Source organism: Anguilla anguilla, chromosome 10 (assembly GCF_013347855.1).
Source record: "Anguilla anguilla isolate fAngAng1 chromosome 10, fAngAng1.pri, whole genome shotgun sequence".
Lineage (NCBI taxonomy): Eukaryota > Metazoa > Chordata > Actinopteri > Anguilliformes > Anguillidae > Anguilla > Anguilla anguilla.
The window spans coordinates 13,943,307-13,960,278 of record NC_049210.1 but is presented as its reverse complement, the minus strand read 5'-3'; the positions used below and the strand labels follow the sequence as shown (position 1 = coordinate 13,960,278).

Here is a 16,972-nt window from a genome sequence, read left to right as displayed (position 1 = left end):
AGTGAGAGGACATTCAGAGTGCATCAGAACACACACAGCAGTCCTGAGGACTCCTACACACACAGCGAGAGGACATTCAGAGTGCATCAGAACACACACAGCAGTCCTGAGGACTCCTACACACACAGCGAGAGGACATTCAGAGTGCATCAGAACACACACAGCAGTCCTGAGGACTCCTACACACACAGCGAGAGGACATTCAGAGTGCATCAGAACACACAGCAGGCCTGAGGACTCCTACACACACAGCGAGAGGACATTCAGAGTGCATCAGAACACACACAGCAGTACTGAGGACTCCTACACACACAGCGAGAGGACATTCAGAGTGCATCAGAACACACACAGCAGTCCTGAGGACTCCTGCACACACAGTGAGAGGACATTCAGAGTGCATCATAATACACGCAGCGGCCCGCCAAGGGCAATAATCACTTTCTTCACGCTGCTGAAAGATGCAATATAGATATGCTAAACTGAGAAAAATGCAGGCTTTCCATTTTCATCTATCAGATACAACCACCAGTGCATTTTAAAGAGCCATGGCAGAAAATCCATATAACCGGTACGCTTGCTTGGAGTCTGGAAATATCGGCTTAGAATACGCAAAGCGGCAAAAGATCGGTGTTTTAAGAAACCTGGGAGGCAGGTGCGGATGCACAGTACCTGTGGGACGACGGCAGGTGTTGGCGTGGGCTTGGCGTTGGTGCCCTGGTCTGCAGAGACCGCAGTCGTGACAGTGGCTTTTGCTACAACCCCAGGGGCTTGAAGAGGAAGGGACAATACTTTAGAAGAAAACAGGTTTTAAAACAGTCAGCTTGTCACAGAGTATGCACCACTCAAGGCATATAGGTACACGTTTTCCATTTAGACTTAATTGCCTTGTACCAATCATTTTATTTATTTTAGTTTCATTACATCTTTGGAGTTCGTAACATTTAGCTTTATTGGATAGTCTCTGTCTGAGATTACAGCAGAGAACTCAAATATTGATGGTAAGAGGAGTGCCAGACAACCAGCCAGCACTCGAGCTGGGTTCACTTCATCTGCTTGTCAATATCAGAACACCCAATGCACCGCTGGCCTTAGAGTAAGGAGAAAAGGGGCTCATTTCGTCCACTCTAACTGAGAGGCATGCATGAGAAGACACAACTGAGTGGCTTTGGAAGAACAGACAGTTCACCCAACATAACATCGCATCGCTTGCAAACACTGAAAACTACACTGTCTGCAGTAAAAACTGTTAAGCAGCATCAATAGCGTGAATTTGCGGTGTTGAGTTTTGACAGGGCGTGCCCCGTTGCAGACGGCCGACCTCCTGGGTCACTAACCTTGCGGGGCGGAGGAGGTGGCCGGGGGCAGGGCGCCGGGCGTGGCCGCCGTATTCGGGACGGGCAGGGTCTGGGGGGGCACCGTCTGCATCACCATGGAGCTCGGGGGCTTGAGGATCTGCTGGCCGGGAGCCGACACGATCTGCAGGATGTTGCCTGTACAGTGCGCACGACACACCACAGACAGACACGCAGAGACACAATTAAACAGCTACTTGTCACAAGGAAACTCGCCTTTCCATCGATTAATCACGCGTGAAGCGGAACGAGTTCACCGACTAAAGTCAAAGAGAGTCAATGAAATAAACACTATCGAGCAATATGCTTAGTTTAGCACAGTAAATTCCCTGTATGAACTCTGGCACTGTTCAGACATACTGGCTGGGTGAAACTAAGAGTGTAAGAGTGCAGGAGGAGGAAAGAGTGAAGAGGGTGCGGTGGATCTGGGGGTACATTACCGAGTGTACCTTGGAGCTGCAAGGGCTGGCCGGTGGTGAGCTGGCGCAGCTGGCTGGGGGACAGGGTGAACTTGTTGCCCTGGAACTGCAGCGTGACGGGCGTCTCTGGCTGGGAGATGCGGTTCTGGCTCCCCGCGATGGAGGCCAGCTGGGCGATCTTCACCACGTCGCCACCTTCAGCGGGGGGGGAGGAAACACACACACACACCGGTCACGTGGGGGCACGCGGCGAGGGGAGAGGAGAGCCGCTCTCTCACGCACACGCACACATACAAGCACACACACCGACCCGCGTTTCAGTTAGTGGAGGGGGTGAGAGAGCAGCCAGACATGCAGAGTCAGAGGGTGGGTTATACAGGAGGCAAGATGCTCTCCGAAAGAAGAGGACAGTATCAGTACCTACCCTCTACCCACCCCTGAAAGGAATAGGGTGAAAAAAATAAATAAAAAGCAAAAAAATGAAGAAAAAAATAAAATAAATAATAATAATAATAATAATAAAATAATAAATAAAAGCATCACTTCAGGTGAGTCAGAACCCTGCAATAAACAGATCTTCAGTTAGCGCAGTGAATTGCACTTAACTGCGTTTTCAACAATGCACGATTACCATGGTTACACAGTGGCCTTGTAAATGATTTAGGGAAACCAGATTTGCAATGCATGGCTCACACTGTAATCATAGGTCAATTCCGGTTCTCAAAATGAGTCTGATTTCTGTCATGTGACTTGTGCTTTTGAACAGGGTTCCTTTCCCTGTTTCTCATACAGTACGGACGGGGGGAGTGGTCTCGGGTCGAGGGAGTGGCACATCCAACGTGCTGGGCAGTGCACACGGCTCTCCGTTCAAACAACCAACAATTGGGGAGGGAAACGCCACAAGACAAGTGGGTGGGAGGGCGGGGGGGGGAGAAAAAAATCTTTAAAAAGAGACATTACAGAGCTTGATCCTGCTTGATCCTCAGGAAAAGAACAAAGCTTGAGGATTAGTATCCTTACGGGAGAAACGGTCTGAGAGAAAAGACAGGTGAGTAAATGAACACAACGGAAATGAGAAAAAGGTTTAACAGCAGACCTGGAATCTGTGGACACATGCAGAACTCAGAGGAGTGAGAGGGTAGGGCTGTCGGCAGGATGCTGCTCAAGTGGTTCTGGTACTGGTCCCTTTGGGCTTTTGGCCCCATCACAACCTTCACTGTCAAACTTAAATGGTGCTTTAGAGCATGAGAAAGGCCTTGACAAGCCTTTCTACTGAAGGAAGGCATGTTTGCTAGGCAAATTCATCACTATGCTCTGTATTACCATCCGAAAATAAAGACAATACACAAATAGCACAGTGTTCCCAATCTATTTCAATAACACTAAGGGTACATTTCAAATTTAAGGAAAAAAATATTTTATATCTGTGCAGGCACCACATGCTTTTTCAGCAAATACCAGTCTCCAAAGACTTTTGGCAGTGGGCTTGGAGTGTACGCCAATGAGCTAGTCAATGTATTGGCAAACTGGCATCACTAGGAAATTGCATAAAGCTAGCGACTTAACGATATGCCACTGACTCATTGTACAACCTTTGGAATGAACCCAGATCCAGAAACAGATAAACGCAATTTCCATCACTTGTCAAGATGGTAATACTGTCCAGAAATTTGGAGAATGGGGGAACCCTGCTGGAACCAAATGGCAAACCAGACCGAAACCAGACCAGACCCACCTCAGCAGCGTCCCGGAGAAAGCCCAGCTTTTTCCCCGTTCCGGTTGCGGTTTGTGCCAGGAGTGGGAGGTGTGGAGGGGAGGCCACTTACTAGGCAAGCGTGCCTGGGCCTGGGGGGTAAGCACCAGCCTCTGTGGCAGCAGGCTGGGCTGGACGGCGTGGGCGGAGCCCTGGGGGGGCGCCTGCGTGGGCCTGGGCACCTGCACGGCGGCGGGCGCGGCTAGCCGGGGCGTGGCGCCCCCCGCGGCCCCGCCCAGCCCCAGGCCGGCCGCGGCGGACGGGGTCATGGCGGTGCTGCTCGCAGGAGGGGCAGCCTGGGCTTTCTGTAAGGCCATCCCAGCCACTGCGAAGGACAAGGGGGAGGGTTGGGGAGGGGGGGTTGGCTTGCTGTTAGGTTTTTGCCAGGGTATCCACCCTCTATTGTGCTCTTAAAGCCTTAACTGGGCTGGGTTTAGTTTCATTTGTCTGGTTACATTTGGTTCAATCGCGCGATGCCGCAGGTAAGACCGTAAGACGTTCTCCACCCTGTGTGAGTTTAATTCTCCACAGATCAGGACAGACCCACAGGGTAACTAAAGTGGTTGTCATATGCACTTTTAGGAATAATCAGAAGAAAACACTCTCCTTATGGCGCCACTGCCAAACAGAAAAGAAGCATTAAACACAAAGTTCTGCAGATAAAACAGGAAAAAATTACGTAAAAACATTCTGCCAAAGAAACGATTTTAGTAACAATGGAAAGTATATATTCTGGAAAACAAAAGAAAAAAATGAGTAATACAAGCTTACGGTCTGCTACAAAAAAGGATCAGTAAATTTGCCAAAACATACAGAATCCGGAGCAGTTGTTCTTCCCTATAAAAAAAAGCAGCTCTCTCTTACAAAGTAGTCTGCCAGTGAAGCCCTCAACAAAAAAAATCAATGAGTCACTTAATGGAGACAAACATTGAATGATACAAAATGTACAATGTTTACCATGAAATAAAAGCACAGAAAAAAACACAGCCATCAGTATAGAAAAGGAGATAGCAGAGGTTTAGGGAAAACTACAAGGTATCGTCATTATTGAAGAGCGTGCACATTTCAACTGACGCAGAAGAATGATGACATTAAACTGCAGTTTGGGGTGCAATCAACTTCAAATGGATCTACGCAGATCCGTGCTGTAATAATAGCAAGAGCTTCTCTCTCTCTCAGAGTGGAGTTTTCCTCTGCACCAAGGCATACCTCTAAACTCTCATTATCAAGATTAATCTGTGGGGGCGGGGTTTCCAGGGAGCACAGCACACTGGCGGCGTTAAAGCAAATCTGTGAGTGAATTCGCAAAAACCACGGCCCGTAAAAACCAGCAGGGGCATGCGAGGGGTCATGCGGGAGCTTCCTTACCCTGCGTGGCGGTGGTGGAGGTGGTGGTGGCGGTGGTCAGGACGGGGGACTTGCCGCGGGCCTGCGCCGGCTGGGACGCCGTGGCGGTGGTGGCGGCGGACGCCGTGGTCGGCGTGGGAGTGCGCTGGGCCAGGGTGCTGGACAGCGGAACCGTTCTGCCCTCCGGCTTGGTGCCGTACTGCACGGGCTGGAACAGCCTGCCGGGCCACAAACACACAGTGACACAGTGATCAAGCCACGGCACTCACGCGCGTACAGGCAATGCCTGCATAAATCAGACTTCCACTGCTAATGCAGCTTTGCCTTGAGCGACCCACCTAACATATTTACAACATATACAGCAATACATGCACGCACACATACATACATACACACACACTGACCTCTGTAACATTTATGACAAAGAAATCTTTTTTTCTTGATTTGGTTACGTACTCCATAATTTTAGATTTAACAGAACAATTCACATGTGGCTAAGATTATAAATCGAAAATTGTGGAGTAGAGCCAAATCAAAAAAAATGTATGTCTTGGTCCCAAACATTATGGCGCTCACAGTATATAAACACACATGCACACATACACTGTATACAGCACCATATACAAGCAGGTTGAGACAAAGAGCTACACAGCAGACATTTCACTCAATTGAGAAGATGGAGGACAGGTGCGGAGCTGGGGGAGGAGGGGGGTGTTCAGACCTCATGGGCTTGATCTTGCACTGCTTTGGCCTGGCCGGGGGGTCAGGAGCTCCGTGGATCTCCTCCATCAGCTGCCGGGACAGCTTGAGTTTGGGCACCGCCTCCTCCGTCTCGTAGCGCGTCAGCCTGGTCTCGTTACTGACCAGGTCGAATATGGACAGGTCCACCGTCTGGGGAAGAGATCAAACGGAACATTCAGCACGAAACCAAGATCAAACTGAAACTCTGATGTCAAAGAAAACTGAACAGGAGAACATTAAAGGGCTCTTTCTCGTATCCAGGTTACGCCAAGTGTCTTACTTTACACTGGCTGTGGAGTAACAGATACGCCAAATGAAAAACAACACAAAACCGTTCTTCAAAAAAAATCAGCACCCTGCTATTCTTACCTTAGCTATTTAGTAATGGGGATGTTCATTCAGGGACACGGACACAATTGCATGGTACATTAATGTGATGCATGCTAAACGAGCCTAATATTAACTACTACCAACTACACTGCATGTACTAAAAAAAAAAAAAAAAAAAAAAAAAAAAAGTTAGAAACTTAAAACTAATTTTATAAAAACGCCATGGATTATATCAAAATATACTATACTGTAATTGTCCTGCTGAATGCATTTATTTGTTTTTTTGCCAATTAACATGCCTATGTGGCTTCACCGGTGGACTGAACAATCTTACATTCTTACCCTGGGGGCACTGCTGTGCTTTCCTTTCCCTGAAAAAATTCTACTTTGAAGTCGGATGAAAAAACCAATAACTGGAAAAATGCACTTTAAAAGTTTTTAAGTTATCTTCAGCTCAACGATCAGTAAAAAGAAAAAGAGAAAAAAAAAAAAACTTCAGATGGTGCTAAAAACGTCCACACAAAAAGGTCTCGGCAAAAAAAAAGAACAATCGCACAGAATATCCTATTCTATGTAACAGACAACAGAGAGACAGAGTGAAAGGTGCATTCCATAATCAACCAGCATGTCCGTCATCACCGAGGAGGCGGACCACAAAGACTGATCGATTTGTGTGGAGACACCGAAATAACACGATGGACAGCTATGGATTCCGGTTGACAGCAAAAGTAAAGTAAAAGCACAAGAAAGAAACTTGAAATGGAAAAATATTGACATTTAAACAAAAGAAAGAGAAAAAAGAAAAACATTCCACTGAACAGCGAGCATGTCGTTAAAATTCAGGCGCAACAGGCCGAGTTAAGAGACTGCAAATGAGGACAACCCCAGTGGGACTCCTGACTGAAAAACTGGTAACACGAATTAATGTTAAAAACATTTAGGCTATGTCAGGTCTAATCAAAATCCACGGGTGGCCATGCCAGAGAAATAAACTTGTACAATACTAAATCTCAATTTAAACCGAAAACCCAGTTGACTTGACCTCCTTACAGAAATGAAAAGCCAAGGTGGGAGATGCTAAGAATTTTGGGTGGCTCCGCCCCTTACCTTCCACGGGTCCCGCTGGAGGGCGCCCAGCACCAGGGAGGCGGCGGTGTACTCCAGGGCCTGGGACACGTACGTGCTCTGGGCCTCCCGGGCCTGGAGCAGCTCCGGGTGGTTACAGATGCGCTGCAGCTGCATCAGGACCTGCAGCACGCTCACAAAGTGGCCCGTCTTCAGGGCCTCTTGGGCTCTGGCGGGAGAGAGGCAGCGCATTGGACACTCAAACGGGCAAGCAGAGCCAATGGCGGCAGCAGGCAGCTACAGCCCGGGAGCCTCAGAGGAGTTTTGCTCCTCCTGAGCTTGACTGTAAGGTTAGATAAATTAATTCAGAATATTCACCCTGGCTGCGTCATGACGTCCTCGTACAGGCTCTTCTGTCGGTTGGACAGACGGCACTTGAGGATGTGCTCGTACTTCTTGGGGAGCTGCTTCTCCACGTCCCGTTTGGAGCGCCTCAGGATGAAGGGCTGGATCATCTGCGGAGGAGAGCGGGAACGAGAGGATTCACTGATCTGAGAACAGCCTCTCACCGTCACTTTCAGAGGAGCACGGAACTATTCTTCTCATCTGGCGCGCAATGACGCAATGACAATATCACACATTCAGGAAGAGCACAACCCGCGCTCCTGCATAATTCACACTTCCAAGAAATAACACGCACATCAAGGAGTGACCAAGAGCAGATGTCTGTGAAAGTGCAAGTGAATGCCAGTGTAGAGCCAAAGATTACACTAGCAATCTTAGCATCAGAAGTGCCACTGGACACAAACACCAAAACAAAGTGCCATAAACTGAGAGTGGCATTAATATCATAACTGATCAGAACAAGTCTGTATCATGAAATGCCCCCCCATTGCAATTCATCATGAAGAGGGACATACAGGCACTATTCACAATATGTAAGACCTCCTAACCTTTTGATGCTTTTCAAATGGAAAAGTCAGAGTAGACCTAAAAACATCATACACCATGTAGGAGGGCACATGCTAGTACACCTCAGTGAAGGAGGGAACAGGCTAGTACACCTCAGTGAAGAATGAAACAGGCTAGTACACCTCAGTGAAGGAGGGAACAGGCTAGTACACCTCCGTGAAAGACAGTCTGGAGTGTGAGCAGATTGACCCACCCTATGCAGGCGGATGACCAGCTTGTGACAGTAGTCCTGGTTCTGGTCAGTGCCGGCCTTGACGGGGAAGTCCAGATATGGTCGCGTGATACCGGGGAGCAGGAAGTGGATCATGGTCCACAGCTCCTTCAGCGTGTTCTGCAGTGGCGTGTTGATCAGAAGGAGCCTCTGCTGACTGGAAAAAGGTTCAACACACTGTTAGTTCAAACTGAAACTTGGTTTTAAGTTTGATGATGCATAACCACAGAAACAGGATGCTGGTGTTATTCCATCATCATGTGGGCATTGGGCCTCCTACAGCCTTGCAGTCAGTGAGCAGAGGCTTCTTTGAATGGCAGGGACCTGCTCCACGCACCTCTTAAGGGAAAATATGGCATCCCAGTGCTTCTCCGTCATGTTCTTAATGAGCTGCACCTCGTCCAGCACCAGGTGCTTCCACCTCCTCTTGAGGAACTCCCTCTGGTCCTTCAGCAGCAGCTTGTAAGAGGTCACGCACACGTGGAAGCTGTTGGGCTCCGACCACCACTGTGGGCAAAGAGGCACAGTATGAATTAGAGGCACAGCAGACTTGACCACAGCAAGACAAGCAAGGTCAGAACAGGTCTTTGGCCTGCTCACGCCATATTCCAAACCGGCTCTGATTCACGATGGCCAATGTACACACGCTATCACAGTCATTATTGGTGCACATAAGCTACAGCTGGATGTTAATCTTCTTCAATGCGATTAAGTTTTCTTGTAAATGAACCTGTGTCAGGGCAGACTAAACCGCAGACAGGCAATTCCTTGCGTTAAAAGCATAAATGAACCGAACAACTTGTGTATCTATGTCATGGATCAGAAACAACACCAACAGCAACAACAGTACCACTAAGGAACACCCGAAATAGCTACCTTTCTCTTAAACCTGCGCTCCTTCTTGCTTCCGAGATAAAGGAGGATCTTCAGCCCGGGGCACCAGCGCTTGAACTCCATCTCCCAGCTCAGCATTTTGCAAGTCCGCACAACCACCAAATGGGGACCCCAGATTCCTACAGCAAAGAAAACAGGTTCCAGTACCGATAACCGTTTGGATTAATGGTGGAAGCAGGACATTCCTCCACATTGTAAAGCCTACCCACCTTCCTGACAGGCCAAGTGGGCCAGAAATGCCACGGTCTGCACGGTCTTCCCCAGACCCGTCTCGTCGGCCAGGATGCCGTTCAGGTGCTTCTTGTGGAGGTTGACCAGCCAGTCCACGCCGATCTGCTGGTACTCCCGCAGCGCGCCGTGCAGCAGGAAGGGGGCGGGGCTGCGCGCCTGAGGGACAGAGATGTGGGCGGAGTCAGCCACACAAATACCGTACAGTAGCGTTCTACCCGCGACCCCGGGATCGGAGCCGAGAGACTGACCGCGTTGATGGTCCTGGAGCTGCCTTTGGGCAGGATCAGCTCGGTCGCCGCGGCCACCTCGGCGATGTCCCTCTTGGGCTTGCCGTCGGCCCCGGGGGAGGTGACCTTCTCCGCCCCGCGATACTGCTCCACGCTGAGCAGGGAGTCGATCAGCACCGCCTCGTGCGGGCTGTCCAGCGGGGACTCCTCCATCTCTGTGTGTGGCCAGGGAAGCCCAGAAATTAGTCTCACAGACAGGTAACTGGCTTCTGTTCTCAGTTATACCGCACTTCCCTGCTGGTGTTTTTAGTGTAGTGATTCTCACTACGAGTGACCCTCCTACGGGTAAATGGCAGCGGCCGCTCACCTTCGTCTTTGTCCTCGTCGTCGCTCTGGGAGCTGGGCTGGGGCCACTCAAAGTGCTCCGCGTAGGCACCGGCGTACTGCTTCTTCAGCGCGTCCAACGGCATTTCCGCTGCAAGGCAAGGCAGGATAGGGGGTGAAGAAAACTCCTACATTCACTACGCAAATGCCATGTTGCAGTGCCGTGAAAAAGTATTTTCCCTCTTCCAGACTGCTGGTATGATGTTCTGACTATGATAAGCTGCGTTTGCTTAAATGGCAAACATAATGACATAATGGGACCCATGTCCTCCAAAAAGTTATATTGTTGACTCCTTTCACCATAGAACACTATCCCAAAAGGCTTGGGGATCATCCAGGAGCTTTTTTGTAAATGTGAGCATTGATGTTTCACTTGTTTAGCAGTAGTTGCCGCTTTGCTACTCTCCCATGAATCCCATTTCTGCCCAGTCTCTTCCTTATTATGGAGTAATGAACACTGACCTTCGCAGAGATTAGAGAGGCCTGCAGTTCTTTGGACATTTAGATTTAACAGCGCTGGCTGCCTGGCTCAATCAGATTCAATCAACAGAATCTAATTATCAAGTAAATTTGGTTAATTGGTTGATTGAGTAACTAAAGAGGCAATTACTTCAAGGGTGATGTGGGTGCTTGCTAACTTCTTTCATTAAATAAATAATTTAATATAAATAAAATGCATTTTCTGTTTACTGAGGATCCCTTTGTCTCAAGATCTGAAACCATTCAGAGTGATAAATATGAAATAATAGAGGAAATCAGGAAGGGGGCAAATACGCTTTACTCTATGGTGTACCTTCTTTAGTGAGATCAGCCAGCTCTGCCTGCTGGTCTCCCACTGCCTCCATGGCCTCCTGCTCCTCTATGGTGCTCTCCTCGTCCTCGGCTACAACCCAGGGAACATCACCGGTCACAACTTGCCAGTGTCAATGTAAACCCCTCCCCCAGCCACAGTAAAGGGCACTCCTCATGATGAGCAACCCCCCCTCGCCCCCCTCCAAACTAAGACAAGGACACATTTGCTGCATGTACCTTCTTCATCCGTTACTGAAGAACTTGCTTTCCGCTTTCTGCTGGTAGATGACTCCTGTTAAACAAAGTTCATGAAATTACCCACATATGCAGGGAATGTTTAAATTTAAATATGTATCTCACAGAAAGAACAGATTCTGCATGCAGGTGAGAAAGAAGGCTCTTACAGCGCGGGCTTCGTCTTCAGGCTTCTCCCCGGGGGTCTGTGCCGATTTCACGCTTTGTCCTGCAACACGTTTAATCAATAACTCATTACGACCCAACCAGGGGCTGCTCTTAAAGGCTCTGCCTTACCCATAACTGCTTTTCAGAAAACCTGCTCACAATACCAGATCGCTGTACTTAATTAACCTTCCATTTACCAGCTCTACCCCACATATGCAGTCTGGTCCAACTGGGTATTCCAGTCACAGATGATTGAAGTTTACCAAGATAGCGGGGGGGAGGTCGAGAGGGATATTATGTAATCTGCATTATGTTCGGTCTGTCTGTTCCCTTTTATTTGTTGAACAAAAACAATCTGATTGCAAAAAAAGTTTAGCAAGCTAGCAACTCAACGTACTGGCTTTTCTCTGCAAATAATGCAATGACCACTTCTCCCTCAGTGGCCATGATGCTTCGTCTTGCAGTGTTCATCTATGTCTGACTGATTGAATGATTGATTGATTGATTGATTGATTGATTCATTCATTCATTCATTTTTGAACAATCCAATATTTTCATTTTGTGTGATGATAATCAAATTAATGGTGAATTACATTTTACTGTCTGTAAACAGATTTTCATTGACTCCATAAAGAAAAACCGAAAGTTATCAAAGCAATAATAATGAAAATACCTTTATTTGTCGCTCTTTGCAGGCTGAGAGTTTTCCGCCTTTTCTCATAAATTTCAAACCGGAGTTTAATCTCAACAACCTGGAGAAGGAATGTAGGAACGTCTCATTCAAGAATGGACTATTAAACAAACGTCAGTCAAAGTAGAGCTGCTAAACTACTGATGTATACCCTGTGGGGGAAAGGTGGAGTACCTGCTCGATGTTGGACCAGAAAAACTCCACCTCCCGGGCGATGGTGCTGGCGATGTGTCGCAGTCGCACCTCTTCCTCTTTCTTGGCCCTTTCCTCCACCTGCCTCTGCTCGTCATGGTAACGGGCACAAGTGCGCACCAGCTGGGGAGACAAACAATCAGCCGGCCGCTTCCCATATACTCCCCATCCTGCAGGCCCACTATTAGCTGGAGCGAGTGTCACCCTCTGGAAATGAATCTGGATCTGCATCATTAGCAACCAGTTATTGCAGGTTTTCGCTTCATTTTACAACAGAACAGAAATGACTGCAGTCCATGAATGCACTTCCATTTACCTTTGGTCTCGCCTTCCATCAGAAACTAAATTTATGCTAAAGAAACACTTTAATATGGTCAACATATTAAGCAAATTTTTATTAACAACCATCTTTGTATCAAGCTGGATATTTAATAGATAAACTGCATGTTAACAGCAAATTTCCACCTAGTTATTGACCCTCAAACCAGTCCAGGGGTCACCCTGTCTCTCTACCAATGCCAATCTCATTCTGAACGTTTTATTACTTTATTCTGGCCTGTCAGCAGACTGGATGATTGACACGAGGGGTGAGTTTATGAGGGTTTGTTTTGACATTCTTTCACTGGGACGCAACCCCCCACCTTCTTGGCCGCGGCCATCTTCCACCTCCTCTCCTGGGCAAAGTCAGCTGCCATCCACTGCATCTCCTCCAGCAGGTAGTCCCACTGGGACTTTGGCCTGGAAGCCTCCAGCAGCTTGGGCAGCCGGCTGGCCGTCCACTGCCCCTCCTTCCGGAGCTCGGCGATGCGCTGGTGCACCTGGTTCTCCTGGGGACGACAGTCACGGTTAAGGACGAGGCCCGTGGCGGGTGGGCGTGCGCTAAGACCACCTCCCCCCCCCCAAACGTGCCCATCGGCGCGCCTCACCAGCTTGGCCTGCTCGGCCTGCTTGTCCTGCGCGCTCTCCTGCGTGGGCTGTGCGGACGCGGCCTGGCCCAGGCCCGACATCTTGAGCAGGGGGTTGGCGTTGGCCCCGCTCAGCTTGGGCTGGGCGGCCGGGGTGGCGCTGGAGGCCGCCGGGCGGCCCGGGCCCACGGGGTGGGAGACGGGGTGCGAGGAGGCGGGCGCGGCCACGGGGGCGGGGGACATGGAGGAAGGCGGGAGGGAGTTGGCCACCAGCCTCTGGCAGGGCTGGGAGAGCTCGGCTCCGGGGCGCACGAGGGCCACGGTCTGGAGTGCAGAAGAAAAGAGGTTCAGGGGCCAAACCGGTGGCGCACAGCGCTGATGTACAGGTACTGAGACTCACAGGGAGAGGGGCGCTCACCGCCTGTCCCGCCTGCAGGGTGGGCTGTGGCTGCTGCTGCTGCAGCTGCTGGGCCTGGATCTGGATGTGGAGGCCCGACTGCATCTGCTGCTGCAGCTGGGCCTGCAGCTGCGTGTGGGGGTTCCCCGCGGCCAGCAAGGGCGCCCCGGCCTTGGCCTGGGCCTGGAGCTGGGCGGCCGGCTGGGCCTGCGCCTCCACCAGCTGCTGCTGCTGCTGCTGGGAGAGGGCGAGGGGCAGCCCCGCCATGGGCAGGCCGCCGGGGGGCAGGCGCCCGGGCAGCTGGGGCGGCGGCGTGTGCAGGCTGGCCGCGTTCTGCACAGGCGGCCCCTTGGACGGGTCGTACTGCTGCTGGTTCTGCTTCTGCCCCGCGATCTGGACGGCCTGCGGGGTGGGGGGCATTCCTCCTGCGAGGAGGGGGGGGGCAGGGGGGGTGAGGTATTCGACCGAACAGAAGGAGAACGGGCAGAAGAGGGAAGAGGAACGAGAGAGAAAGAGAATAAAGAATGATGCGCGACACGTCGGACGGCGCGCCGCTGCCCGGCTCCTCCCCGCCTCTACCGCGAGGGTACGGACCCTCCCCTACGAGCAAGGCCCAGTCGCACGCTGCGAACCAGGCCTGTTCTCATGGAGGGAGAAAAATGCGTAAGTGAGTAAGACGGGGCTCCTCGGCGATACTCCCACGCTACTGCAGCCGAGTTCAAGAGACGGCTGCAGGAGAACAACATGGAGAAGAGGTGAGACAGTGCTTTACTCGAGCCTGGCGCTTCCGTGCCGAGGCCCTTTGCTAGTCTACATCAGCGTCTGCCCCCACCTTACCGCTGCCGGATACAAAACAAATGTGTCTTCAATCGTTTCGTAAGGAAACAATTATCCAGAAGAGCATTGTGGAGAAAAATAACGATAATAATGAGGGCTATAAACTCCTAAGGACTGATGAATATGCAGTTTATCTGGATTTATGGTATGAGCTTTATGCTACTTTCGGTTGCAACGTAAGCATCGATCATCTATGCTGTCAAGCAATGGCAACTGTGACAAAACCCTGGAGTAGAAGAATCAGGACTTTCAGTCATCTTTTCCAAAGTAAAATGCAAATATCCAGTGCCCTGCTTAGGAGTTCTTTTTTGTGCAAATCAGCTTTTCTCCACCAGTTAATTATGCAGTGAAGAATGCGTTTGAATAATAGTCTACTACAGGGGCAGAGAAGTAGTTTATGAAAATTTTCTCACAAGAAATGACTAATGACTAAAGTACATAAGAAATGACAAATGATAGTACCTAATATAATCTGTATGTCCATTAAATAATAGCACAATCATTTAGTTAATGAATAATAACCCAAAAGAAAACATCCATCATAAAATGTTAAGGGTATGCGGTTAGATACCGAACAGAATCATGCATGGGAACACATCAGCAGAACACAAAACAAAAACACATATTGGAATAAAATAAAAGAAAAAAAAAGAAAAGAAAAGAAAAATAGAAAAAAGGGAAAAGGAGGAAAGGAAATGTGGCACAGTCACAAAAACACCACATGATTAGCATGCATGGAGGAGCAGTGTCATTCTTGCTGGAAAATTGCATTTAGGTCCTTCTGTAAGGATTTGAGGAGCACAAAACAGAGATTTGCGAAGCGGATGGAAGAGCAGAGCAGACATGGGGTTTAGCAGGCAGCAGGCCTGAGCAGAGCTGTGCAGACTCAGAAGCGCCTCCCTCAACACTCGCTGCCGACACCTCTGACCTGAACGCCTACGCGAAACCGCCTCGGACCGTCGCGCGACCGCAAACCCGGGGCCGAGACCCCCCCCGCCCCACCCCCACGGTCCCTGACACCGGTGAGGGAAAGAAACCGAGTCAGAATGGACTGGAATGCGATGGAGACGGACCATGGCGGGGGGGGAGATAAACCAACAGAAGATGAAGGATGAGCACAACACCACGCCACAAGACTGGCCTGCAGGACGGCAGAAGGGAGGGTGGGATGCGTCCAGGGTCCTTGGTCCACACAATGTCATGGGTTGGAAGGAAAGGGGAGGGGCGACGAGAAGGGAAGAGAGTCGGAAATGCGGGGAGGTGAGCATGAAGATGGGGGCTGGAACAAGAACGAAGAAGTGGGCCGACGAGCCAGCAAACGTGCCCCCTCCATCTGAAAGCGCTCTCTTTCCGGGCGATTTCCCTCGGCCGCTCGTCCTGATCGTGTGTGCGCGTCGCCGAGAGACGCTCACGTCGCGGGAGAGTCCGTCCAAACAAAGAAGGTGAGAAAACGCCAAAATAAGACGTAAAGGATGAAGCGGATGATCGGTAAAACAGAAAATGGGGGGGAAAAAATCCTAAAAACATGAGCTTCGTCCCTTTTAAAAAAGCTACTCCTTCTCCTTCTCTTCTGACTTGAGTTTCTTCGTTCCCCCGAGTCCCCTTTCTGAACAGAACGAGGGCAGTCAGAGCTCATGCATTCTGACCCTAAGCCTGGACTCGTGGCTGCCTCCCGGCGACTGGATGACGTCGATGCTCTCCGAGGGGCGTAACCGCCATTGGTCGTAAAAAACAAAAAGAAAAAAAACTTGAAAAAACCCCCCGGCATTCTGTTAACGTCTGATTCGATATAGGGTCGAAATACTTCCAGCGGCATCGAACAGAACACAGAACTGCCTCGTAGTAGCAATCCTACCTTGCGCAGTCGGCATAAGCTGTTGGAGAGGAACCCCAGGTGATCCTAAAGGAGCTACGCCAGGATGCTGGAAAATCATCCCGTGGCGACCAACGTCAATCCGGGGCCTCTTAGCCTGATCTGGGATTTAAAACACACAATACCCTCATAACGCAAAACACTGGGCAACAGAGCAAATGACCTTTCTTCTGCACACCATTCAGAGCTCCCCCTTTCCACGGACCGTGACCTTCCACACAGAAGCGCTAGTAGGAGATGCCGAATATCTAAAAGCAGAAGCAGTTTAAAGGACGAGAAGGAGAAAATAAACCGAAAAGAGACAAAAACCAGAAACGGGGAAGGAAAGAAAAAAAAAAATAAATAAATAAATAAAAAATAAAAATAAAATAAAAAAGCCACCAGACTCCACCGCCGTCGCCCTACCTGCTTGCGCCAAAGCCTGCTGCCTTTTCATTACTTCTATGTCCACTGGTTTTGTGATGCTCGTAGCGGATGTTCCCTGGTGTCCCTGCAAAACAAAGGTTAACCATAAAGGAAATGAGACAGCAGAACACATTTCATACACCTAGACATGTTGACCAAAGCTCGGGGCTCCAACCTGAACAGAGAACATAAAGAGCATTTAAAAAACGGGGGGAAAAGTCCAATAACTACATTTTCCAAAATGGTTCCAAATATTTTAAATAACACATAGACTCCCTTCACAAGACACAATCCTGTCTATTGGAGGGAAGCACAAATGGGTCACAGGGCTATACCGTCTTTGGAACTCACCTGGAATTGTTGCTGTTGTTGAGCAGAGAAAGCTGCAGACACGTTCGGAGGGAGCTGCGTTGCTATGGCAACCGGCGTTCCCGCTTGACCATCTTTCCCAGTCACCACCTTGACCTAGGTTTTTCCCACACGGAGCCATTAGACACCAAGACAAACACACATTCTCCATCATGGATAAAGTTTTTGAACAGCAGAAGAATA

General features: G+C 49.7%; 1 protein-coding gene across 3 annotated transcripts in view; it reads right to left on the bottom strand.

Moving 5' to 3' along the window:
* Nucleotides 1–16,972, bottom strand: part of ep400 (E1A binding protein p400) — a 32,381-nt gene that overhangs the window by 12,574 nt on the left and 2,835 nt on the right. For 2 of the 3 annotated variants that reach the window (XM_035436196.1, XM_035436197.1), the window contains exons 3-27: nt 16,772–16,885; nt 16,421–16,505; nt 15,998–16,117; nt 13,327–13,730; nt 12,930–13,232; nt 12,645–12,830; nt 11,986–12,126; nt 11,794–11,872; nt 11,123–11,181; nt 10,956–11,010; nt 10,720–10,809; nt 9,910–10,017; nt 9,564–9,757; nt 9,294–9,471; nt 9,067–9,203; nt 8,528–8,697; nt 8,173–8,347; nt 7,386–7,522; nt 7,050–7,236; nt 5,593–5,762; nt 4,893–5,089; nt 3,598–3,849; nt 1,793–1,966; nt 1,335–1,490; nt 670–767 (exon numbers count right to left, since the gene is read on the bottom strand). In XM_035436196.1, the coding sequence (XP_035292087.1) occupies nt 670–767; nt 1,335–1,490; nt 1,793–1,966; nt 3,598–3,849; nt 4,893–5,089; nt 5,593–5,762; nt 7,050–7,236; nt 7,386–7,522; nt 8,173–8,347; nt 8,528–8,697; nt 9,067–9,203; nt 9,294–9,471; nt 9,564–9,757; nt 9,910–10,017; nt 10,720–10,809; nt 10,956–11,010; nt 11,123–11,181; nt 11,794–11,872; nt 11,986–12,126; nt 12,645–12,830; nt 12,930–13,232; nt 13,327–13,730; nt 15,998–16,117; nt 16,421–16,505; nt 16,772–16,885 (3,969 nt within the window). The remainder of the gene's footprint in view (nt 1–669; nt 768–1,334; nt 1,491–1,792; nt 1,967–3,597; nt 3,850–4,892; nt 5,090–5,592; nt 5,763–7,049; nt 7,237–7,385; nt 7,523–8,172; nt 8,348–8,527; nt 8,698–9,066; nt 9,204–9,293; nt 9,472–9,563; nt 9,758–9,909; nt 10,018–10,719; nt 10,810–10,955; nt 11,011–11,122; nt 11,182–11,793; nt 11,873–11,985; nt 12,127–12,644; nt 12,831–12,929; nt 13,233–13,326; nt 13,731–15,997; nt 16,118–16,420; nt 16,506–16,771; nt 16,886–16,972) is intronic. The other variant, XM_035436198.1, reaches the window with a different exon arrangement.